This window comes from Bubalus kerabau, chromosome 1 (assembly GCF_029407905.1).
Source record: "Bubalus kerabau isolate K-KA32 ecotype Philippines breed swamp buffalo chromosome 1, PCC_UOA_SB_1v2, whole genome shotgun sequence".
Taxonomy (NCBI): Eukaryota; Metazoa; Chordata; class Mammalia; order Artiodactyla; family Bovidae; genus Bubalus; species Bubalus kerabau.
The window spans coordinates 132,583,949-132,610,700 of NC_073624.1; the positions used below are offsets into that span (position 1 = coordinate 132,583,949).

At 43.1% G+C, this 26,752-nt stretch overlaps 1 protein-coding gene, 1 long non-coding RNA gene and 2 other non-coding genes across 4 annotated transcripts in view; 3 read left to right on the plus strand and 1 right to left on the minus strand.

Annotated features, from left to right (window-relative positions):
* Positions 1-12,676, minus strand: part of LOC129658059 (uncharacterized) — a 53,729-nt gene extending 41,053 nt beyond the window's left edge. The window contains exon 1 of the long non-coding RNA XR_008717251.1: positions 12,417-12,676. This is a non-coding gene — a long non-coding RNA (uncharacterized LOC129658059). The remainder of the gene's footprint in view (positions 1-12,416) is intronic.
* On the plus strand, positions 6,022-6,147 carry LOC129642610 (small nucleolar RNA SNORA61). The gene has a single exon (XR_008709862.1). It is a non-coding gene; the product is annotated as a small nucleolar RNA SNORA61 (small nucleolar RNA).
* On the plus strand, positions 6,776-6,849 carry LOC129642639 (small nucleolar RNA SNORD99). Its single transcript, XR_008709894.1, has one exon. It is a non-coding gene; the product is annotated as a small nucleolar RNA SNORD99 (small nucleolar RNA).
* An 18-nt stretch (positions 12,677-12,694) lies between the features above and the next one.
* Positions 12,695-26,752, plus strand: part of ACTN2 (actinin alpha 2) — a 75,982-nt gene continuing 61,924 nt past the window's right edge. Inside the window, exon 1 of the mRNA XM_055588952.1 lies at positions 12,695-12,968. Coding sequence (XP_055444927.1) covers positions 12,843-12,968 — 126 coding nt within the window. The 5' untranslated portion in view covers positions 12,695-12,842. The remainder of the gene's footprint in view (positions 12,969-26,752) is intronic.

Below are 26,752 nucleotides of genomic sequence, written 5' to 3' on the forward strand. Positions count from 1 at the left end.
TTTTCTTTTCTTTTCTTTTTTTTTTTTTAACATCTTAACGTATCTTTGGTATCAGACTAATACTGGTCTTACAGAATGAGTTGGGAAACAGTCTCTTCTTTTCAGTTTCCTGGTTATGTATAATTGGTATTATTTCTTTCTTAATGTTTGATTGAATTCCCCGCTGAAAACATGGGGGCCTTAAGAGGTTTTGTGTGCTTGTGCTAGGGGTATGGGGGAGTGTTTTAAACTACAAATTGAGTTTCTAGTGAGGTTTAGTAGTTTGTGTCATTAAAGGAGTTTATCCATTTCATCTAAGCTGTTGAATTTATTGGCATACAGTTGTTAATAGTATTCACATATTATACTTTTAAAGTATATAGAATTGGTAATGATGCCACTTCTTTCATTCTCAGTATAAATAATTTATGTTTTTTTCCCTGATGAACAATGTGGCTTGAAGTGTATCAACTTTAGTGATCTTCTCAGAGAACCAGCTTTAAGTTTACTGGGTTTCTGCTTTACCTATTTTATTGATTTCTACATTGATCTTTATTATTTTTCTTTCTTGTGCTTACTTTTTGTTTACTCTGTTCTTTTTTTTCTGTTTTTAAGGTGAGAGCTGAGCTATTAATGCAAGATCCTTCTTTGCTAATATAAGAATTTAGTGTTATAAATTTCCCCTTAAGCACTGCTTTAATGGCATCCCATAACTTCTGATATATTGTTTTCATCTTCATTCAGTAAAAAAATACTTTCTAACACCTCCCTCTTGTTTTTAGATTTTAATTTTTTTTTTTTTTTGGCCAAGTGGCATGGAATGCAGGATCTTAGTTCTCCCACCAGGGATTGAACCTATGCCTCCTGAAATGGAAGCTCGGAGTCTTAACCACTGGACCACCAGTTGTTGTTGAAGTTGAAAACGGCTCAGTCATGTCCGACTCTTTGTGACCCCCATGGTCTGTAGCCCACCAGGCTCCTGTGTTCATGGGGATTCTCCAGGCAAGAATACGGGTTGCCATGCCCTCCTCCAGGGGATCTTCCCAACCCAGGGACTGAACCTAGGTCTCCCACATTGAAGGTGGATTCTTTACCATCTGAGCCACCAGGGAAGCTCATGAATACTAGAGTTGATAGCCCAACCCTTCTCCAGGGGATTTCCCAACCTAAGAATTGAACTGGGGTACCCTGCAAGTCCCTAATATCCCTTTTGAATTTTCCCTTCATTCTTGGGTTACCAAGAAATGTGTTAGTGAATTTCTAAATATCTGGGAATATTCTAGAGGTCTTTTTGTTTCTGATTTCTAATTTAATTCTATTGTGGTTTGAGAGCATACTTTGTAAGATTTATATATCCTTTTCAATTTACTGAGAGTTGTTTTATGGCCTTGGATATGATCTATCTTGCTACTAATGGTAATTATCCATAATCCTTAAGTCCCATTGGGGTGACTCAAAGGCCCCTTTTGGAAGCTTGTCCCCATGGCAGGTTTTGTTATAGGAGAGGAAGACTGAGCTTGGAGACTTGAGACTTTCATAGCAGAAGCAAGACTGCTCTTTGTTCGAGGGTGAATGCTACCTCATCTGTCAAGATTGCTCACTGCAAATATAATGGTAAGAAATAGCCTGGATAAATAAAGCAGCCTGGGTTCTGCAATTTTGGCATACCTGTAAGAATGTGCAGTCATACTCAGGACCTATGGTAGATTCCCCCCCAATAAAGTCACCAAAGTTCTTTTCATTCTCCTGGATTATTTTTTTCTGTCTCTATTTCATTTTGGATAGCTTCTATTTTTTTTAAATATTTATTTATTTGTCTGTGCTGGGCCTTAGTTGCAGCATGTGGGATTTTTAGTTGTGCTATGCAAACTCTGAGTTGTGGCATGTGGGATCTAGTTCCCCAACCAGGAATTGAACTCAAGTTCCTTGCACTGGGAATGTGGAGTCTTAGCCACTGGACCACCAAGAAAGTCCCCATAATTTTATATTTTTATACTTTCAAATTTGCTACTCTTTTCATCTGCAATCTCTAACCTACTCTTAATCCCATCCAGCATACTTTTATCTCAGATTTAAGTCATTTTATTTCTAGAAGTTTCATTTAGATATTTAAAAAATATGTATCCTCCATCCTGCCAGTTGAGCTATTTCAAATCCTGAAAGATGATGCTGTGAAAGTGCTGCACTCAATATGCCAGCAAATTTGGAAAACTCAGCAGTGGCCACAGGACTGGAAAAGGTCAGTTTTCATTCCAATCCCAAAGAAAGGCAATGCCAAAGAATGCTCAAACTACCACACAATTGCACTCATCTCACACGCTAGTAAAGTAATGCTCAAAATTCTCCAAGCCAGGCTTCAGCAATATGTGAACCGTGAACTTCCAGATGTTCAAGCTGGTTTTAGAAAAGGCAGAGGAACCAGAGATCAAATTGCCAACATCTGCTGGATCATGGAAAAAGCAAGAGAGTTCCAGAAAAGCATCTATTTCTGCTTTATTGACTATGCCAAAGCCTTTGACTCTGTGGATCACAATAAACTGTGGAAAATTCTTCAAGAGATGGGAATACCAGACCACCTGACCTGCCTCTTGAGAAACCTGTATGCAGGTCAGGAAGCAACAGTTAGAGCCAGACATGGAACAACAGACTGCTTCCAAATAGGAAAAGGAGTACGTCTAGGCTGTATATTGTCACCTGGCTTATTTAACTTATATGCAGAGTACATCATGAGAAACACTGGGCTGGAAGAAGCACAAGCTGGAATCAAGATTGCCGGGAGAAATATCAATAACCTCAGATATGCAGATTATACCACCCTTATGGCAGAAAGTGAAGAGGAACTCAAAAGCCTCTTGATGAAAGTGAAAGTGGAGAGTGAAAAAGGTAGCTTAAAGCTCAACATTCAGAAAACTAAGATCATGGCATCTGGTCCCATCACTTCATGGGAAATAGATGGGGAAACAGTGGAAACAGTGTCAGACTTTAGTTTTTTGGGCTCCAAAATCACTGCAGATGGTGATTGCAGCCATGAAATTAAAAGACACTTACTCCTTGGAAGGAAAGTTACGACCAACCTAGATAGAATATTCAAAAGCAGAGACATTACTTTGTCAACAAAGGTCCGTCTAGTCAAGGCTATGGTTTTTCCTGTGGTCATGTATGGATGTGAGAGTTGGACTGTGAAGAAGGCTGAGCGCTGAAGAACTGATGCTTTTGAACTGTGGTGTTGGAGAAGACTCTTGGAGAGTCCCTTGGACTGCAAGGAGATCCAACCAGTCCATCCTAAAGGAGATCAGTCCTGGGTGTTCTTTGGAAGGAATGATGCTAAAGCTGAAACTCCAATACTTTGGCCACCTCATGTGAAGAGTTGACTCATTGGAAAAGACTCTGATGCTGGGAGGGATTGGGGGCAGGAGGAGAAGGGGACGGCAGAGGATGAGATGGCTGGATGGTATCACCGACTCGATGGACGTGAGTTTGAGTGAACTCCGGGAGTTGGTGATGGACAGGGAGGCCTGGCGTGCTGCGATTCATGGGGTCGCAGAGAGTTGGACAGGACTGAGCGGCTGAACTGAACTGATCCTCCATGTTTAACTTTTTAAACATGGAATACAGTTATTATAACTGTTTTAATGTCCTTTTCTTTTTTTCTGTTATTAAGGTAAGAGCTGAGGTTATTAATGCAAGATCCTTCTTTGCTAATATAAGCATTTAGTGCTATAAATTTCCCCTTAAGTAAGTAAGTGTTAGTTGTTCAGTTGTGCCTGACTCTTTGCAACCCCATGGACTGCAGCCCACCAGGCTCCTGTGTCCATGAGATTTTCCAGGCAAGGAACTGGAGTGGGTTTCCATTTCCTTCTTAAGCACTGCTTTAATGGCACCCCACACCTTCTGATATATTGTTTTCATCTTTATTCAGTTAAAAAATACTTTCTAACACCTCCCTCCCCCCTTGTTTTTAGAGTTAATATGCACTCAGATGGGAAACTCAGAAGATGCCCAGAGCCCTCTCTGTGTGTGGACCTCTCCTCTCTGATACTTCATGCTATGAATACTTGCTGCCTTTGTCTCCCTGAACTCTCAGCTTCATGTCCTCACCTCAGGGAACCCTCTGGACTCTACCTCTAACTCTAACATCTGTGTCAGCCCTCAATAAGTTTTAATTGCTTGCTATTTTCACTATGGGTTGTGTTTTCCTGCTTCTTTGTATATGTGGGAATCTTTGATTGGGTGCTGGAAATTGTGACTTTCACCTTGAGTGCTGGATGTTTCTGTGTCTTTATAAATCTTGAGCTTTGCTCTGTGATGTGGTTCAGTTACTTAGAAACTGTTACTTGGAAACAGTTTTATCCTTTTGAGTTTTGCTTTTATAAATTTGTGATTGTCTTATGATTTTTTTTTTTTATGGAAGAGCCGTGGTCATTCTAGGCTTAATCTAGAAATAATTAAGTCCACATTACTACTTGTCTAGGAATAATTCAGTCTACACCACTGAAGTAAGATCTCCCTAGGGACTTCCCTGGTGGTCCAGTGGTTAAGAATCTGCCTTCCAATGCAGGGAACATGGGTTCAATCCCTGGTCTGGGAAGATCCCACATGCCTTGGGGCAACTTAGCCTGTGGGCCACAACAACTGAGCCCATGCATCTAGAGCCCTTGTTCCTCAACAAGAGAAGCCACCATATGAGAAACCTGTGCGCGAACTAGAGAGTAGCCCCTTCTCACTGCAACTAGAGAAAGCCTGAGCAGAACAGACTTAAGACCTAGCACAGCCATAAGAAAGAAAAACAGGAAACGAGTCACCAGTCCAGGTTCGATGCAGGATACAGGAAGCTTGGGGCTGGTGCACTGGGATGACCCAGAGGGATGGTATGGGGAGGGAGGTGGGAGGGGGGTTCAGGATGGGGAACACATGTACACCCATGGCGGATGCATGTTGATGTATGGCAAAACCAATACAATATGTAAAGTAAAAAAAATAAATTAATTAATTAATTTTAAAAAAAGGAAAGAAAAACATTTTTAAATGGTTAAAATGGCAATTAAAAAAATATAAAGACCCTCCTAGGTCCTCTACTCAATGCTCTGTGAACTGAATGTTTTTGCAGTCCTGGGATTGGAGCAGGCACCCACCTGGTCCTGTGTGAATGCCATGAACTATTCTCTCTAATCCTTTCAGATGGCTCTTTCCTTGAACACGGGTGGCTTCCTCCCTTCATGTTCTGATCAGTATGCACTCAGATGCGAAACTCAGAAGTCCAGAAGATGTCCAGAGCTCTCTCCCTGTGTGTGGTCCTCTCCTCTCTGATACTTTATCCTATGAATACTTGCTGCCTTCTTCTCCCTGGACTCTCAGCTTCATGTTCGCAACTCAGGGAGCCTTTTGGACTCTACCTCAATGGTCTGGTCTGCAAGCTCTCTCAGGGATACAAACTGAGGCAGTTACAGAACTCCCTTGGTTTGTTTCCCATCTCAGGATTCCTGTCCTTCATTACATGATATCTCTTGTTATCGGAAAACCATTGTTTCATATGCTGTCATTTTCTTTTTTTTTCCTTCTTGTTTCACGAGGAGAGGTGAGGGACTTCCCTGGTGATCCAATGGTTAAGAATCTGCCTCGCAATGCAAGGGACTCAGATTTGATCCCTGGTCAGGTGGATGGAGGAGCCTGGTAGGCTGCAGTCCATGGGGTTGTGAAGAGTTGGACACGACTAAGCGACTTCACTTTCACTTTTCACTTTCATGCATTGGAGAAGGAAATGGCAACCCACTCCAGTGTTCTTGCCTGGAGAATCCCAGGGACGGGGGAGCCTGGTGGGCTGCTGTCTATGGGGTCACACAGAGTCGGACACGACTGAAGTGACTTAGCAGCAGCAGCAGCAGCAGCAGGGAACTAAGATCCCACATGCAGTGGAGTGACTAAGCCCACGTGCCGCAACTAGTGAGCCCACACATCACCACTAGATGTAGCACAACTAAAAATAATAAACAACTAAGAAACCTGATGCAGCCAAATAAATATTTTTTAAAAAAGAGGAAAGGTACCCTCCAGTTCCTTTTCCCATCGGATCTAAACCCTGGTCTTGGTGGTCGTAAAAGGAGGGATAGCAGTAACGAAACTGTGCTCACGGTGTGTGCTGTGTAGCATGTGGGCTAGTTTCAGACAAGGTTGAATTCTCTTGGAACTTTTCTCCACCCCTTAAAATGGGATAATCTTAAAGGGAGACTGTGTGTGAAACTGGCAGTTGTATAGTAATTGCTGGCTAATATTTTTGTATTTGGGAGGGATATACCAGTAGTTTTCTTGCCTCCTGATTGGTATTTTTCTCCCCCTAAGACCTGTTGCCAGTAAAGCTGTCTTCATGTGTGTGGATCTACAGAGTTGGGTGAGTTGAAATAGCTGAAGCTTTATCACAACTTCCATTTCTACTTAGCTTGTTAAGACTCTAAACAGTGTGGCCAATAGATAAAGATACTCAGTGTGTAAAAGTCTTTATAATGTATCATTTACATCTGGCTTTCCTTGGAAGCTGTATTTATTGGCTATTCATAACCAGATGACAAAAAATGATTACTTTGTGACTCGGTCTGCTAGACTTTGCCTGCACCAAGGCCAAAGAGCACATCCAGAGAGTAGAATGTAGCAGCTCTAAGTCTTCACCTTGAGACTGAGGGCTGACTGCTGCTCATGCCCAGTGGTTTTGAGTAACCATGGAGTCACCCACCCCTCCTTTGAGTGGGAGACAATTGGGTAGAAACAGGCAGTTCTGTCTAGCTCAGTATTTTTTCACACTGTGACTGGTCTAGGATGAAACCTAATCTGAGTGGACATCTGTGGATGATAAATGCGGATATGGGACTGAGACCAAAAAAAAAAAAAAAAAGAGGAAAGGTAATTTCAGTCCTTATTGCTCCATGTTGGCCAGAAGTAGAAGTCTCTTTACTAACTTCTTAAGTTTAGCTGTTATTCCTTCAAGTTTTTGTTTTTTTTCCTCTATTCTCTCACTTTAGGGACTCCAACTCCACAAACATTAGACTGCCTGAAATTTGGCCATCTCACTCATCCTCTGCTTATTTTTTTTTCTCTCTCCATGTTTGTATTGGATTATTTCTATTGCTGAGTGTTCAAGTTCACTCATCTTTTCCTAGCCAATGTCTATCTACCCTGTAGTGAACCCCATTTAGGGTATTTTTATGAATTTGGCTACATAGGTCTCAGTTGCGGTGTGTGGGCATCTCTAGTAGTGGCACATGGGCTTAGTCGCCCTGCAGATTGTGGGATCTTTGTTCCCCAACCAGGGATTGATCCTACATCCCCTGCACTTGGAAGGCAGATTCTTAACCACTGGACCACCAGGGAAGCCCCCCCTTAAGGGTATTTTTAATCTCAGATATTGTACTTTCAGAGTACATCATGAGAAACGCTGGGCTGGAAGAAGCACAAGCTGGAGTCAAGATTGCCGGGAGAAATATCAATAACCTCAGATATGCAGATGACACCACCCTTATGGCAAAAAGTGAAGAGGAACTAAAAAGCCTCTTGATGAAAGTGAAAGTGGAGAGTGAAAAAGTTGGTTTAAAGTTCAACATTCAGAAAACGAAGATCATGGCATCTGGTCCCATCACTTCATGGGAAATAGATGGGGAAACAGTGGAAACAGTGTCAGACTTTATTTTTGGGGGCTCCAAAATCACTGCAGATGGTGATTGCAGCCATGAAATTAAAAAACGCTTACTCCTTGGAAGGAAAGTTATGACCAACCTAGATAGCATATTCAAAAGCAGAGACATTACTTTTACAACAAAGCTCCATCTAGTCAAGGCTATTGTTTTTCCAGTGGTCATGTATGGATGTGAGAGTTGGACTGTGAAGAAAGCTGAGCACCAAAGAATTGATGCTTTTGAACTGTGGTGTTGGAGAAGACTCTTGACAGTCCCTTGGACTGCAAGGAGATCCAACCAGTCCATCATAAAGGAGATCAGCCCTGGGATTTCTTTGGAAGGACTGATGCTAAAGCTGAAACTCCAGTACTTTGGCCAACTCACGCGAAGAGTTGACTCACTGGAAAAGACTCTGATGCTGGGAGGGATTGGGGGCAGGAGGAGATCCATAATGAGAACAATCAATTAAAACTGATCCAAAATTGACACATGATAGAGTTAGTAGAAAAGAACACTAGAAGCACCTATTACTGTATTCCATGTACTCAGGAAGCTAGAGGAAAGATTGAACATGCTATGCAGAGACATGGAAGATTTCCTGGAATGTGAAGTCAAGTGGGCCTTAGAAAGCATCACTACGAACAAAGCTAGTGGAGGTGATGGAATTCCAGTTGAGCTATTCCAAATCCTGAAAGATGATGCTGTGAAAGTGCTGCACTCAATATGCCAGCAAATTTGGAAAACTCAGCAGTGGCCACAGGACTGGAAAAGGTCAGTTTTCATTCCAATCCCAAAGAAAGGCAATGCCAAAGAATGCTCAAACTACCACACAATTGCACTCATCTCACACACTAGTAAAGTAACGCTCAAAATTCTCCAAGCCAGGCTTCAGCAATATGTGAACCGTGAACTTCCTGATGTTCAAGCTGGTTTTAGAAAAGGCAGAGGAACCAGAGATAAATTGCCAACATCCGCTGGATCATGGAAAAAGCAAGAGAGTTCCAGAAAAACATCTATTTCTGCTTTATTGACTATGCCAAAGCCTTTGACTGTGTGGATCACAATAAACTGTGGAAAATTCTTCAAGAGATGGGAATACCAGACCACCTGATCTGCCTCTTGAGAAATTTGTATGCAGGTCAGGAAGCAACAGTTAGAACTGGACATGGAACAACAGACTGGTTCCAAACAGAAAAAGGAGTATGTCAAGGCTGTATATTGTCACCCTGTTTATTTAACTTATATGCAGAGTACATCATGAGAAACGCTGGACTGGAGGAAGTACAAGTTGGAGTCAAGATTTCCAGGAGAAATATCAATAACCTCAGATATGCAGATGACACCACCCTTATGGCAGAAAGTGAAGAGGAACTCAAAAGCCTCTTGATGAAAGTGAAAGTGGAGAGTGAAAAAGTTGGCTTAAAGCTCAACATTCAGAGAATGAAGATCATGGCATCTGGTCCCATCACTTCATGGGAAATAGATGGGGAAACAGTGTCAGACTTTATTTTTCTGGGCTCCAAAATCACTGCAGATGGTGACTGCAGCCATGAAATTAAAAGACGCTTATTCCTTGGAAGGAAAGTTATGACCAACCTAGATAGCATATTCAAAAGCAGAGACATTACTTTTCCAACAAAGGTTCATCTAGTCAAGGCTATGGTTTTTCCTGTGGTCATGTATGGATGTGAGAGTTGGACTGTGAAGAAGGCTGAGTGCCGAAGAATTGATGCTTTTGAACTGTGGTGTTGGAGAAGACTCTTGAGAGTCCCTTGGACTGCAGGGAGATCCAACCCGTCCATTCTGAAGCAGATCAGCCCTGGGATTTCTTTGGAAGGAATGATGCTAAAGCTGAAACTCCAGTACTTTGGCCACCTTATTCGAACAGTTGACTCATTGGAAAAGACTCTGATGCTGGGAGGGATTGGGGGCAAGAGGAGAAGGGGACGACAGAGGATGAGATGGCTGGATGGCATCACTGACTCGATGGACGTGAGTCTCAGTGAACTCCGGGAGTTGGTGATGGACAGGGAGGCCTGGCATGCTGTGATTCATGGGGTCGCAAAGAGTTGGACATGACTGAGCGACTGATCTGATCTGATTATGGATCATATATTCCTGTTTCATTTCATACTTGGTAATATTTGATATGTGCCAGAAACTGCAATTTTTACTTTGGTAAGTGTTGAACAATTTTGTTTTCCTATGTGTATTTTTAAGTTTTCTTCTGGGATGCAATTATGTGACTTGGAAACAGTTTGATTCTTTCAGATCTTGCTTTGGAGCTTTTTCAAGTAGCACCAATACATCTAGCTATGACAAACCTAGACAGCATATTAAAAAGCATAGACATTATATTACTTTGCCGACAAAGGTCCATATAGTCATAGCTACGGTTTTTCTAGTAGTCATGTACTGATGTGAAAGTTGGACCCTAAAGAAGGCTGAGTGCCAAAGAATTGATGCTTTTGAACTGTGCTGTTGGAGAAAAACTTGAGAGTCCCTTGGACTGCAGGGAGATCAAACCAGTCAATCCTGAAGGAAATATACCCTGAATATTCTTTGGAAGGACTGATGCTGAAGCTCCAATACTTTGGCCACCTGATGCAAAGAGGTGACTCATTGAAAAAGACCCCTGATGCTGGGAAAGATCAAAGGCAGGAGAAGAAGGGGACAAAAGAGGATGAGATAGTTGGATGGCATCACTTACTCAACGGACATGAGTTTGAGCAAACTCCGAGAGATGGTGAGGGACAGGGAAGCCTGGTGTGCTGCAGTCCATGGGGTCACAAAGAGTCAGACATGAATGAGCGACTGAACAACAACCAGTATGCATCATTTAGTTTAAGCCTAAAGCCTCTTTCCCAAACCCTCACTTCTGAATACTCCATCTGATACTCGGTGAATTATAAGGTTTTCCCTTCTAGTTAATGGAAATGAAAACTATTCCTAGACTTCTCTAAATTCTAACCATCCTTCTTTCTAATCTTTTTGGGTGCTTCTTTCCTGACCTCAAATGTTTTTCTCCCATGCATTCACTGATCAGACTCAAGGAGACTCTCGGCAAGTCTCCAGGGTTCTCTCTCTTTGCAGCCGTCTCCTCTTTTGCAACTGGCCTTGCAAATTCTAGCTGCATTGGTCTCTCTGAACTCACAGTTCAGGAAGACCACTGAGTTATACCTGCATTCCCTTTATAATACATCTTGGAATCTTTTTCCAGGTGATAATCTGGGACAATCATAATACACATGCCATTTGTTTTCTGCCTCTCAAGGATCATTATCCTTTGTTGCATGATGGTCAGTGTCTTAAAATGCTTTGCTTAATATATTTCCCCTCAGATTTCAGTGGTTTCAGGCAGGATTGTAAATCTGATGTCTTTTAATAGCTCTCATCTGGAACCTGAGGTTCCCACAATTTTCAAGGCCTAATATAAACAGTTTTTGTAGTTGTTGGTCCTATTTCTAATAGTTAAAATTTACTCATAAACTTGTTGAGAGATTATGATTTTAATCCAAAACTAAAATTTTAAATTTAAACCCCAGCAAATTAGTTCAGTCACTGTTTCTAAGGATACTTATTTCATCAGCAAACACTTGTGCACCTAGTGAGTGGTATATGGTAGACATATTTCTAATTTCTGGGGATTACAGCCATGAATGAGACTGAATCCCTGGCCTCCCAGAGTTCATATTTTAGTGGACGTGTTGTTTAAAAACAAACATTTAGTGGACATGTTGTTTAAAAATGTTAGCATGATGTATTTGCGAATTTGTCAAAGCCTTTTGGCAGAACTGCTGCTGCTAAGTCGCCTCAGTCGTGTCCGACTCTGTGTGACCCCATAGACGGCAGCCCACCAGGCTCCCCCGTCCCTGGGATTCTCCAGGCAAGAACACTGGAGTGGGTTGCCATTTCCTTCTCCAATGCACGAAAGTGAAAAGTGAAAGTGAAGTCGCTCAGTCCTATCTGACTGTTAGGGAGCCCATGGACTGCAGCCTACCAGGCTCCTCCGTCCACGGGATTTTCCAGGCAAGAGTACTGGAGTGGGGTGCCATTGCCTTAAAGCTCAAAACAATAAAACTATGTGATGGAAAAAATTCTAAGGAACGATGATAAATCCAGGCATACTTTCAGCTTGAAACCTGTCAACAAGTTAGTAGCCCTGAACCACAGTTATGTAGCCTGTGGGCAACTTTTATTCACTTTGGACATGAGTTGCAGGACGCAAGTGCCTTGCCTGTTAGTCGCCCTCTGGATTCCTAAGGCCTAACACAACCTCCTCTTCAAGGGACCTCATCTTGGTTCCTACAGGGGCACAAGGTCCGGACAGGAAACAGCTAGCCAGGACCATAGGGATGAAAAGGCTTAAGTGCAACACATCAGGGGGAGATGAACATGTAACATGAAGCTGGCTGCTTGTCCTCTATTGTCAGTTGTTTCAAATTTATGACTGGCAGGTGAGAGCAGACACTTTCTGCCTTTGGTTTGGTTCCTGAGTTTTTAACACAGTTGGTCCAAGTCCTTTGCCTTGATTTCCCCAGGTAAGGTCAAGGGAGGAAAATAAGAAGAAAAGGGAATCTGTAGCTTCTGAACTTTACTTTTTAGGGGGGTGTGTGTGTAATCTATGAATATGTGGGAACACATGGAAAACGTGAATACGCTGGACAACACAGATGTGCCGGGGTGTGGGGTGGGGTTGGGGGGAGGTGGTAAGGGACCCAAGCCATGTGTGTCCCTCTTTTGATCCCTGAACACCCAAGCACCAGGGTAACCCACCTGTGCGCCGGCAAGTCTTGCCGCTCCATAAGCCTCAGGGTAGATGGTGCCGGTGGACTCAGCTCGCCGTGGGGCAGGTTTGGGGTAGCACCCGGCGTGCGGACCCGAGTCGCCCGGCCCCGCCGCCAGCCAGCACGTGCTCGGAGCGGCACGGGCGGGCACGGGCGGAGGCCCAGGCGGGGCGGGGGCGCGGCCGCGCGGCCACGTGACGGGCGGCGCGGGTATTAAGCGGCGCGGCAGCCGCTCGGAGCCCGAGCTGGTGCTTCGCCCGCGACCCAGCGCCCAGCGTACCGCCCCGAGAGGACCGAGCGAAGGTCACCCCGCGCCCGCCTGCCCGCCGCCCGCGCCTAGCCGGCTCCGCCGCGTCTCCGCCCGCCCGCCCGTCCGACCCTGCGCGCCGCGCCGCCGCCGCGACCACCGAGCGCCATGAACCAGATCGAGCCTGGTGTGCAGTACAACTATGTCTACGAGGATGACGAGTACATGATCCAGGAGGAGGAGTGGGACCGCGACCTGCTCCTCGACCCCGCCTGGGAGAAGCAGCAGAGGAAGGTCAGCCAGGGTCGCGTGCTCACCGTCTGCGGGCTCGACCCGTGTGTCCCCTTACCCGGGGGGTCGCCGCCGACCGGGTGGACTAGCGGGAGGGCACTTGATGGAGGGCTGTGTGGTCCCGTGTCCTAGAAGCCCGGGTGCCCCGGGAGAGAAGAGATAAAGTCCAGGGACGGTCACGGAACTGGGCGTCGTGGGTGCGCGCGCGCGTGTGCGTGGGTGCGCGCGTGTGTCACACGAGTTACAAAACGAAAAATGTTAAGGGAAGAACAGTGCGGGCGTTTCAGTTTTAACCTGCCTTAGACCAGAATCTGAAAGAGTCTCAGGTCCGCTCCTGACCCCTCGAGTCTGTGACCTTCGCCACAGAGTTATTTGCTGGTCCCGTTGTGTTCAGTAACGCCCCCCCCCCCAATCCCTCCCCAAATAAAAGAGGTCAAATGAACATCAGCTTCATTCCGATTTTCACAGGGCTGCCCCAGAGAAGAACTGGAAATCATTTATTAAATGTTCTGGGGCTTCTTGGAGAGGGATGCTGTATGATCACCAGACATTCACCCATAAAGTAATAGTTATTTCACACTCTATTTATGGTTCGTTGAGGTAAGCACACAGGGACGAGGGAGTCAGCCAGCTCTAAAAGTTCCCTTCTCATCTTCTTTGGCGCTCTCTGGGGGCCCAGTGGAACATTCCACTATTTCAAGGTTTCTTCTTGATCCCCTTGGCTAGAACTCTAGGGACGGCTCACCAGGAGGCTAAATCCCACCTCCGTTTGACTGGGCGCAGAGCCTGGCCGGGTCAGGGATGCCAACGCAGACCTGCTCGCCCAACCTTCTGATGACAGTATCCTGGCAGAAGCAAAGTGCCCTATGCTATTTCACCCCCTGTTTTTCTTGGGGTGGGGCAAAGTGGGTTTCCCTTCTAAGGGCCTGCTTTTAAGTGGATAACGTCTTTTGACCATATGTGTGCATGGGAATGCTCTGTGTAGCGGCCACAATGGGTGATTATCTGATAGTGCCTGGTGAATAAGTGTCTGGCTGCAGGAAACACATCCCATACTCCTAACAAACAGAAGCAGAGAGGTCTCATATTTGGATGATTATCAAATAACCATTTTAGAGGGTTTTTTGGTTATTTATAAAATAACCAAATATTTTCAAATCCAGATTTTTCTTTTGTTGTCATTTCTCTGTTAAGGAGACCACTTAATAAATTATTTATTTGAAAGCTCCAGTTTAGCTACATTTCATTCTCCCTCTGAGTCCCTACCTTCTTGAAAACAGTGGAATGAGAGTGATAAGTGGAAGTTGAGTCTATAGAGGAGAATAAAATTTCAGATCTTCTACAGTTTTTAAAATGATTTATTGTGAGGGAAACACCTGGCCTGAGGATTATTACTGTTTATTATTATTGTGTCATCTGGGCTGATGGACACATCATCAGTCAGAAAGAAGTTAAATCGTTGCTTTGATTTTTAACAGTGTGTTTCTTTTTTAAAAAAAGTTTTCCACGGTTTTTATTACTACATTTTTTTCATGGATTTTTTTTTAAGTTTTAAGTCTTGCAAAGATTGCTCTTTTCTTTCTCATGATAGGTAGTCTGCCCATCATTTTTGAAAGTAATAGTCTAATCACAATAGTTTCTGTTGATTTTTTTTAAATTATAGTATAGGGCAGAGTTAATTTTAGTTTCCAAAAGCCATATAGACATATGTCATTTGTCATATATACATATATGTATATAAAATATATATATTCGCATACATAGTTTTTAATTATTTTACATATAATGTATAATTATATATAATTTTTAATACACACTATTTGGGGATATAATTTCCTTGTTGTAATTTTTTAAAGTTTGGGGTTCCTATGTGAATATATTATTAAAACTGTATAACACTTGAAATATATTATTGAAAAACAGACATGTGTCCTGGTCCTAGTACAGAATAATGCTACAAAGTGAGAATTAATTTTTTTTCTCAGGTAGGTTGAGTGCTGTGTTGTGACATTAGGGAAAAACAAAACAGAAGGAAATTTCCATTAGGACATGGCCCTGAACAGATCCAGAAGATCCTCTATTTTCTACTTTTTGTAGAGAACTCACTCAAGGCAGTAAAATAGTTCTGAACTGTGAGGTCGCGGCAGCCAGCGCAGTGGCCTCTATTTATGTCCTATGAGCCAAACTGCTGGAACAGGACAAGGATAAAATGCCATTGTTTCTATTGTGAGCTACCTTCTCCACACTTGCCGTTTCAGTGATATGCCGGGTATGAGATCTGTCAACAGATGCTGGTAACACATGATGACGTCTGTAGTGTTATAATGGATGTGGGGCCTAATTATATCCACAGTTCACAGAGTCTCATGGACTGTGGTAATCCTTGCTCTCTGGTATGGAATTCCTCACTACAGAGGACTTAGTAAAATTATAGTGCTGTGTGTGTGTGAGGAGAGGTTTCTTTTTTTTTTTTTTTTTTCATTAATTTTGTCATCTTGACTATTTTAAAGTGTACAGTTTAGTGGTGTTAAGTACATTCATATTGTGTAGTCAGTCTCTGTAACTCTTTTCTTCTTGCAAAACCCATTAAACTCAAACTCTGTACCCATTGAACAATAATTTTCTATTCCCCCCACCCCTAGCTCCCGGCAACCACCCTTCTACTTTCTGTCACTATGAATTAGGCCCCTAGAGACCTCCTCCTGGAATCATACACTGTTTACCCTTTCGTGTCTGGTTGATTTCACTTAGAATCATGCCCTCTAGGTTCATCCATGTTGTGTCATGGGTCAGAATTTCCTTACTTTTTAAAGCTGAATAATAATTCTCTGACTGTGTGGCCCACATATTTTGTTTATCCATCCATTGATTGATTCACCCATGGGTTGCTTCTACCTTTTGGTTATTGTAAACAGTGCTGTGAACATGGATATATAAATACCTTTTCTTGACCTTGCTTTCAGTTTTTTTTTGTTTTTTGATTGTGTACCGAGAAGTGAAATCTCTGGTTCTTGTGGCAATAATTCGCTTTCAGTTTTTTAAGGGCGCACCGTGCTCTTGCCACAGTTTAGAAGATGTTGAATTTAGCAAGAGTGTGTACAGGTACTTCAGAGTTCTCCCCTGCTGTTTCCAGGGGGTATTTGAGAATATTTGTATTCATGTAAATGGGGCTCTCTTCAGTGGACTTTTAAAACTTCTAGATCTTTGGTGCTTAGAAATAAGTTTCTCCTGGAAGCAAAGAGCACATTCAGCCTTTAATTCAACAGCGGCTTAATTGGGAGGTGACTTGTCAGAACAGCAATGCTGAATATGTGTGCTATCTCCGTGGGCACAGAGTGCTGTCCTTCACCACCCTGCAAGGCTAAAACAGGCCTTTTTAGGAAGTGACTGTGTGTTTCGATACATAAAGGCTTCTTCCATCCTTGATCTGTAAGTGATCTGTAGGTGATCAATACACTTTTCTGTTCATTGTCAAGAGCATGAGAGTTGTTCACTTATTCCACATTCGGAATTCTGATCATTTCTCATTGTTTCTAAAGAAATTCAAGTTCTGTGTAGTCACAACTTAGATGGACCAGCTCACCGTTCACCTCAGTGCACCGGCTGTCAGTCCTGCCATCAGACTAAAATGTTGCCACGTGGGGTCAGGCAGTGTGGAAGGACACTTGCGTGGGAGTAGCTGCCCACAGGTCCGGATTAAATAGAGAGTTCAGAAACTGCCAGTTGCCCCTTTCCATGTTCTGATGAGCAGCTGTTGGCTTAGGATGCAGGTGCGGGCTCTTCTACCCTACACATTGGAATACGCTCCTGCGGGAATTTTTCCTGGGGAAGAAAAGGTGAGAATCGTTCCAACAAGGTGAATGATGAACCAAGGGCCTGTGCAGTGTCTCAAATTCATGAGCCCTAGATGAACCTCAACTCCGCCTGGTACCCTCTGTTTGGCCATAATTAAGTCACTAGACCTTTAGAGTTGTGTCTCTTCATCTGGAAAATACAGATAAGGGATTCCCTGTCTTTCTTGCCTCATAGTTTTTCAGAATCAAATGATCAAACTAGTTTCCATCGAAGGGGCTTTGTAGACCGCCCAGTGATCTGTAAATGTAAATGTTATTACTATCCTTATGCAGCCAATAGTTGTTAATTTCATCAAGCAGTGTCGATAGCAATCAGTATTGTGGTTGGACTTTCGAGGGAAAAAGAAGCACATTATTTATTCCTTAGTGATTTGGATGTAGTTTTTTTTGTGTGAAGTAAGATGTACAGAGCATACACTTTACCATTTTAACCATTTTTAGGTGTATAGCTCAGTAACATTAGTACAGTTACATCTGACCTAGAGAGGTGGGATGGGGGAGGGTGAGAAAGTCACCAAGTGGCCAGACCGGGATTCGGGCCTCGAGACACTCAGCTCCGTGTTAATGGTTGTGCTTGCTGACATGTCTGCTATTCAAGATGTGTTTGAAGAAGTGTGAAGAAGAGAGGAGCTTAACTGAAGCCAAAGATGCAGATTCAGTCCCAGTGTTCTGTGACAACCTAGAGAAGTGGGATGCAGTGGGAGGTAGGAGGGAGGTTCAAGAGGGAGGGAACATGTGTATACTTATGGCTGATTCATGTTGATGTATGGCAGAAGCCAACTCAATATTGTAAAGTAATTGTCCTCCAATTAAATAAATAAAGAACAAATTCAGAGAGAAAATTGCATTGGTAAACTGGGGAGCCAGGTTATAGAGGACCTGGGATTCCAGGGTGAGTGTGGACTTCGAGCTCCAAGAGTGCTTTGGGGAATGCTTGAGCTAGGAGGAGCCGCGTTTCAAGTAGTTTACTGTTTGCAGAATAAACGGGAGCCGGTAAGCGCCTGAGGTGGAGGATCCAGGTAGAACTCATTACGGGGACTATACGTTTCAAGTGGTGAGGATTAGAAGCAGTGTTGAGGAAGGCATTGATTTGAGAGAGATCAGGAGGGATTATAAAAAGTATTAAATAACCCCATGTGGTTCCCTGGCAGGCTGCTGTATAAATCCAATTAAGCGGACATGATCTCACCATTAGAGCTCCTGGACTTAAAACTCAAGATCGTGATATTGACAAGTAATGAAACTAACCAGGAGTACCTGCTTCTCCACTAGGAGATGTGTCTGGTCAGAAGGCTAACCATTTATGGGATGTATCATCCAGTGCAGAGGGCCGAGTGCTGAGGGGCCAGTTGTGCATCCAGGTGGCTGTTGCCTAAAGAGAGGGTTGAGTTTCCAGTATCCACTGATGTCCAGAGAGAGTTGATGATGGGCAGGCTTATCAGACAGGATCTTGTAGGAGCCCTAAGAGACCTCTGCCCCCAGAGTGGCTGTTGTTCTCAAGGTGCCCTTGGTTTGCTATGCAGAGTCAGAGGTGCACTAGCTGTAAGGTGGAGAAATCAGTCTTTTTCTCTTCATCTTCTTTTAGGTACTGTGATGTGTCCTGGAGTCTGCCCTTCACCCTTCAACCTAATTCACCGAGGAAGAAACTTGAACCCCAAATAAGCTTTTCTGACAGTGTGGGAGGAGGAATAGAACTCTTAGCTGGGAAACCTAATGAACACAGCTTCAGAAAAGTGTCAGAATGCCCTGCAGTCTATTGCTGCAGCTGGGAGACACCTACAGAAAAGGCGCAGCTCCCGGGTGGGTGGGGGTGCTCCCATGACGAGCAGAGGAGTTGACACGGAATACGTTGGAGGACAGTCAGAACCGTACCACTGTTTCCCTGGGAACGGGACTAGTTCTTCCAGAAAGAACAGAAAGCAAAGATGAGGGGAAATTGCTTGCTAACTACTGTGCTAGACGAATTTCTCAGGCAGGAACATCTCAAACACAAGAGATGGGTCTGTCTAAAGAAGGCTGAGGACTGCGTTTTACACAAGCACCTGTCTGAGCAATTGCACACACACTTCTCAGTATACCCCTCCCCCCACATTTTCCTTGACCAGAAACTGTCAGTAGAAGATTGTTCCCTTGCAACCTGTGCTGAAGAGCAGAATAGAAGTGGAGCAGGAGCATGGCCGTTCGTTCTTTGGCAGCTGTTGGTCATGCTGGGTACCAGGGTTAGAGCATGGAGTTGGCTCCATCCCAGGCCTTAAGGGACGTGCCGCATAGTTCAGGAGACAGGGGAGTGAGAAGCACAGAGGAGGGACTGGCTCACGGAATAAAGCGGAGAACATTTCCAGAGCCCCTTCTGCATGGTTCCTGGTCACAGTGCTTGGAAGCATCTTCCTCTCGGGCACCCAAGTGGTGAACCTGGGAGTTAGCCTCGAGCCCTTCCTCTCTCCCAGCCCCTGTGGAGCCCACCTCCTAAAGTCCCCCAGACCCTGCCCCTTCCTCCCATCATGTGCTTTAAGGCCCTTCAGAGTCTCTGCGTTATCTGTCTGGATGGGGGCGGTGGCCTCTGCTTTGTCACCCTTCCACACTCCATGCTTGTGCTCAACTCGTCTCCCTGAAGTAGACCCATGATGGAATACAGGGACCCTGAAGGTATGAGCAATAGGGGAAGAATCCTCAAGAGAGTCAGAGATGGCAGAACCAGAGGCGGAAGAGAAGTACAGGAGGCAGCCCCATAGTAGTGGCTAGAGGTAACCATGGTCTGAGCTGGGAGCAAACCTAGAGCTCCCAGAAGGAAGACAAGACTGAGTTACACTTCTAACACAGCCCTTATGCACCAACCCCCCCGGGAATATTTGTTAAATGAATGAATGCCAAAATACCCCTACTCTGGTTTACACCAAAACTTGGGCGCTTAGGACTTCATCTTACTCTTGACACCCCAGGTCTAAAAATATGGAAGCCTAGGTGAGCCAGAATGTATAGAAGAGGCTCATAGAGAAAGATGCTGCAGGAGTGATCTTTATGAAACACAAGCCTAGTCGTGTATTTCTACTTAAAGCCGCTCTGTGGTTCTTTTTTTAAATTTATTTATTTGGCTGCCTTGGGTCTTAGGAATGGCACACGAATCTTTGATGTGTTATTGGGGATCTCTCATTACTGCACGATGACTCTAGTTGGGGCTTGCAGGATTCATTGCTCCATGGGAACTTAGTTCACCAGCCAGGGATTGATCCCATGTCCCCTGCGTTGCAAGGCAGATTCCTAACCATTGGACCACCAGGGAAGTCTCCCTCTGCGGTTCTTTATTGCCTTGAGGGGGTCTATCACAGGGGTTTGGGAGATCAGGCCATCCTCTGTCGGCTACTCCTCTTACTCCAAGGGTTCTTGGGGTCATCGTGTTGTTTTTAGTTCATCCCTCTGCTTATACCCGAGTCCGGCCTCCTCCCCCGTTCTGGGAGTTCTTCCTGCTCAGGCCCCTCCTCTAGAATGTGGCTCACTAGATGCTCTCCTAGTCTCTCCCATGAGCAGATGCTCTTCTTTGGTCCCCTGGGCCTACTCAGAGTCTGCACTCACATTTGTGAAGTACAGAAATTACAAGTCATATTTCGGAAAAGAATTTAGTACAAGTTATTAATCATTTTTTTTTTGCAATCTTTGTAACTCCATGAGCTACAGATGTATTAAATCCAACTCACACTAATGTTTAATGCTCCTTAAAGGTGTTTTCTCAAAGCATTTTCTCAAGTTCCACAAATGATGGATTTCTCCGACTTAGTTCTTATTCCAAGACTGATCCTAGAAAGAGAAGCTGCTTAATGTTTTTTAAAAGTTGCAATTTAGAGATTTGGGGAATAAAATAAAACCATACATGTAGATATATTTAAATGATAATAAAATGTGTCACCACATGAATGAACAAAATTCTGATAACCTAGATTTAATTTCACATGACTCTTTTGTCCAGATTGAAAACATCTACCCATGTAATAAAATTCCAAATTCATTGAGACAGAGAAATATACATTTAAATCTGTTTTTCTGTACGTAAAACCTGGTAAAACAAGAATTTTTGGAAGACATGCCAGGCTTCACAGTAGCAGAATTAGAAAATAGGGAAGAGATGCAGGTGATTCTGCAGAGTGTGTGGACCCTGGAAAAGAATCTACCTGGAACAGTCTTCGTATAAGCCAAATCCAGGACTACAGAGTTAACGTGACTTTGAGTTATTGTGTTTGTTTGTTTTGGCTAGGGGTTAAATGTTAGGCATCATTACTAGAGATTACTGTATAATGAAAATAGATTCTTATTAGTGTCTGTCACAACATGAAAAGGCTTGCTATCTTAGTAAAAAACTCCTGTTTTTTTTAGTAATTGTGAGGGTCAAGTGGACAAGTAGTTGACTATGAGATTGGGGTGGGAAATGACAACAGCATTTGATATTGAAGATATGACTGCATCTTATATAGATACTTATAACTGAGATTGGCAAATCAAGAAATCCTATCTTTTAGAGTCATGAGGGGTCTTTAAGTTACTTTATCATAGTCGAACAGGATGGGAAGATAATAATTACTTAGGAGATAATCTCATTGCTTTTTATTAGAATTTTAAGATATTTTGTACTTATTAGGTTGAACCATAGGAAATTTTTGACCTCCCCAAATTGCAGTTTCTTATGGCTCAACCCGATAAAACCACTGTATCACTGCTACTGTCCCACTATATTTAAGGTACAGTATTTGACCAAGACCTCACAACAGCCAAGCCATAAAACTGAAATCACCTTGTTCCTAGTCTGATCTCTAGTGCCTTTGGTATTCAACTGGGAAAATAAGGGGGTGGTTAAATTTTTGTAGCAGTTAAAATGGAAAGGTTTGGATTGAGGGATTGACGGCCCATGGAAACATCGAAAAGAAAGGTCAAGCCTAGAGATTTACATGCGGGAGTTACCTGCTCAGAGGCCAAGTTTGAAACTGTTAGGAGGGGGAAGTGGAAGATGTACCTGGCAGACGCTGAGGTGAGCTAACATCGAGGGCTCCTGCAGGAAGCAGTAATTACCAAAATGAGGAAGCATTGATTTTCTGGATGAAAACATGCATTTATTGGACGACTTGGAACCACTCAAACTGTCGAAATGTCTTTGCTTTTCTTCCTGGAGAAATCTCACCTTGGTGTTTTGTTGGAACTTTGCCATCTGAATCTGGCATTTGAATTGGTTTAGTTGCTAGAACAGAAACCCAGGGACTTGGCACCGTGGAATGGGAGCTCTTTTAGCTCATGAGATAAGTTATGGTTTCCAAAGGAAGTGAAAAGCTGTAAGAAACTATTTGTGGTGTGTGCTCAAGTCTGTGACATAAAATCCTTCTGCAACTGGAGTAGCCAAGGTGGGGCCTTCTTGAGGAAGACTTTGTTGCAAATTTGTAAGGATTATTAAGAGAAGTAGTTTCATGACTGAAAAGAATTAGTTTCATCTTAACATACCAAATGTAGCATTCAACCATAAGGTAGATTTCTCTTTTATGTTTTTGTTTATTATTATTATTTGGCTGCACCATGCAGCATGTGGGATTTAGTTCCCCTACTAGGGATTGAACCTGCGCACCCTGAACTGGAAGCTCAGAGTTTTAACCACTGGACTGCCAGGGATGTCCCTAATATTCCCTTTGATTTTTCCTTTCACCCTTAGGTTACCTAGAAATGTGTTATTGAATTTCCAGTTATCTGGGAATTTTCTGGAGGGCTTTTTGTTTCTGATTTCTAACTTAATTCTATTATGATATGAGATACTTTGTAAGACTTATATCCTTTTAAATTTATTGAGAGATGTTTCATGGCTCTGAATGTGATATATCTTGCTGCTCATGCTGGTTCTTCATAATCCCCAAGTCTCATTTGAGTGATTCAAAGTGCCCATAATAGAAACCTGCATACACAGTGGGTTTTGTTATAGGAGAGAAAGACTGAGCTCTGGGAGTCATGACTGCCAAGGAAGTCCCAACTTTTTCTGTTTTATTGTTTATGAAATTTTAAAAATGAGATGAATGGTGGTCCTCATTTAGGTGTTTTGTTTTGCAAGTTTTTTTTTTAATCTTGTTTATATTTGTTTTTTCAGCATAACAATACAAGAAAAATATTCCAATAAGACAGTAAAAATGATCTTTTAAAATATGGATTTTTTGCTAGTGGATTAAAAAAAGAGGGGGAGGGGATTTGGCACATGGCTCCCAGTATTCCAAGCTATTCACTGTTATATGGCAGGGCAGCTCTTTGTTGAGAATTTCCAGGCACTGTTTTAACCATATATATTATTTTATTCCAATGTCATGGCAGTCTTAAGAGATGAGTAGTGTGATTCTTACTTTTCCATTAGGGAGGTTAAGTAACCCACCTACGGGTGGTTGAGGGTGGGGAAATGGTAGCTGGGAAATGTACACAGAATTTTGTCTGTATTACAAAGATATTATCTTTCACAATCAAAATTTTATAAAATACAGAGGTGCTAATTATTTTATTGTGTATTTTGATCTGCAAGTGGCAGAGCTGAATTTTGTATCAAGGTGACTTAACTCCAGAGGAGGTGCTTTTATTTTTATTTTTAAAAGATTTATCTTGTTGAAGTTTGGTTGATCTACAATGTTGTGTTAATTTCTGCTGTACAACAAAGTGATTCCGTTATATACATGTATTCTTTTTCATATTCTTTTCCATTATAGTTTCTTACAGGATATTGAATATAGTTCTCTATGCTATACAGTAGGACCTTGTTGTTTATCCATTATATATTGGATTGAACCAAAATATGGGTTGATCAGAAAATTCATTCAGGTTTTCTCATAACATCTTATGCAAAAACTCTAATGAACTTTTTGGCCAACCCAAAATATAATAGTTTGCATCTGCTAAACCCAGATTCCCAACGCATCCCTCTCTCAAACCCCCATTTGAAAAGGGGTGTGTGTCTGGATTTTTAATTTTTAAGTGGGTCAAGGGGGACTATCTGATGAGAATGAGAAGACTAAATCTGAGACATGGAAAATATTGTCCTTCCAAGATTTTCCGATAGTCAGGCTCTAGCAATCACTCTATCCCACAGAAATGCCAGAGGAGGAGCACAGGGACCACAGGAAAAGCCAACTACATCTTTCAAATGGAGGCTTATTGGACATGCCACTAAGGGCACATCTTTGGAATTAACTGCTGGTCTGTCTGACACAGTTCCAAAAAGAAACTGGAGTTCAGGATGCCTAAAGAATTGAGTCAGTTCCCTTTTGGAAAGAGAAAAGGAGACTTCCAGAGGCAAGAGTGTAGATTAGAGCCATCTTCCAGCAGACATGATGTCTTAGTGGACAAGGATGCTCGCCAAGACTTGGGCTCCACAGACATTTGGCCAGCGGCAGTGCCAAGGACTCCCTTCCCTTTACATTGAAAATATCCTGCCTTTTCTTTTATTTTTAACTTATTATAGAAAATTTCAAGCATACCCAGAAGCAGAGAGAACATATAGTGAATCCCTCGGAACCCTACCGGGCAAGTTTCACAAATAAAGGATGCCCGGCTCTTCCCCCCACCTCAGCTTTATTGAGGTGTCATTGAGAAGTGAAAAATTGTATATATTTAGTATGCCACATGTTTTGATAAATGTGTACATTGTGAAGTAATTACCAGGGATGTGCAATCCTAAAAGGAAAAAAAAAAAAGTTATGTTCAACAGATGCTTTATTCTCTAAACCAGATTGTGAAGCAAAACTGCCAAGTGAGCCAATTGTTGCCTTCCCTGTTTTGAAAGTTCTGGCTCCTCCCCCAGACCCAGGCTTCCTGCTACCTGCTTTTTGACCATCCAGACCTCTTCCCTGCTCTGCTTGGACACCTCTCCTTACCCCCAGTTCCCCTGATAATTTCTCACAGTATTATGATTATGTTATGATTGTCTATTCCTAAAAAATAAGATTTTTAGGCAAGATCTGCCTTTCCAAGGATCATCAATTTTTTTTAACTTTTTTTTTTTTTGGCTGCATTGGGTCCTGGTTGCTGTGCACAGGCTTTCCCTAGTTATGAGGAGTGGGGGCTCCGCTGTAGTTGTGGTGTGCAGACTTTTCATTGCAGAGGCTTCTCTTGTTGCAGAGCACAGGTTCTAGGGCACAAAGGTTTCAGTAGTTGTAACACGCAGGCTTAGTTGCCTCACAGCATGTGGAATCTTCTTGGACCAGAGATCAAACCATTGGTAGGTGGATTTTTAACCGCTGGACCACCAGGAGTGTCCAGGGGATCATCAATATTTTAACGGTGACCTTTCTAAGACAATAATGCTGTTGTCTTATTCCTAGTTCGAAGAAGAACCCTAATGGTGAATTTCAGGCTCAGAAGGGGAAGAGAACAAAATTGTGCGAAGAAACCTCTGCTGGCAGAGGCACAGGTTATAAAATCCTGTAAACGTGGTGGATGGGTTCACTGTAGTTTGTGGCCCCATGTGAGAAGGCAGTACTGGTAGGCTATTTCTCTTCTCTTGTTGCAGACTGATCAGATAAATTGATCCCATAGCCTCCTTCAGGTTTATTGGTCTGACTCCTGTGACCATTGCTTTTACTGCTTTGAGTGGGGAGCTTGAATTTGAGACAGGAGGTGGGAACAGTGTCTGAAGATGCTGAATTTGATACCTCTGCATCTTTATTTCCTCCACCACCCCCAGAAGAGAGCCAGAGGAAGGAGTCGAACAGACATGTAACATGGCTTTGGGGAAAGGTTATTTTTAGGGGCAGCCTTGCCAAGACTGCTTCCGGAGCTTTTATTTAGACATAGATCAGGTCCTCACCTGCTTAGGTATGTGAATTTCTAGGGGAGGCCTGGAAGGGATAGGGACTATCTGCGTGTAGCAGTTCCAGGCCACCTCCTTCCTTGCAAAGATTCATTTTATTTGTTTCCCACCTTTATTGAGGTGTAATAGACATTTAACACTGTGTTAGTTGAAGGCATATAGCATGATGCCCATCTCTCAGATTTTCAGTTCTTGATCAAAGGAAATGAGGAAGGGGGGGAGATTGATCCCAGAGGTCGGGTGACCCCCTCATCTCAGTTTTCCCAAGACGATCTCAGTTGTGGCTCTTGTCCCAGAGTAACTATAAATACTGTCACCTTTGACCCGCAGAGGTGATCCAGCTTAGACTTCAAATTCTGTGGTCACTCTGTTCAGAGGAGATACATAAGGCCATTTCAGAGAAGGTTAAAATAATATTGAGACCCAAATAATTTGTATATTGGACAATAATGCCTTTTCTGAAAGTTCTGGCCTATTTCTGAAGTTGAAAAACTGCAAATATTAGTGAAATGAGATTTCTAAAACTTCGACAGATTTAAATATCACAGACCAGTAATTTCTGAGTCTTCTAACTCATGAATCCTTTGGAAGACCAAACCTTGCAGCCAGCAGTGGGAGTGAGCCCTATGTCTGAGAAGTATGGGACCACTGATCTTACTGGAGGTCTCCTGTGGGCCAGGTTTCCCTCTGAGATCCACATCACCATTGTCATTTTGGTAGTTTGTATACCATCTGTGTAGTCTTGTAAGTAGTATTTATGCTCATACCTCAGATAGTTTGATAATAATATGTGCTAGACTTTAAGGGTGCTGATTTTGCACGTCTAGAAAATTAAGGATTTTCTTTACCAATGGCTCAGGGTAAAGAGGTCGCCTGCCAATGCAGGAGATACGGGTTTAATCCCTGATCCCTGATTCAAGCAACTAAGCCCATGCTCCAAAGCTATTGAGCTTGTGCTCTGGTGCCTGGGAGCCGCAACTACTGAGCCCCTGTGCTGCAGCTTCTGAAGCCCATGTGCCCTGGAGCCTGTGACCCACAAGAGACGCCACAGCAATGAGAAGCTCACACATCGCAACTAGAGAGTAGCCCCCGCTTGCAGCAGCTAGAGGAAGCCCATGTAGCAA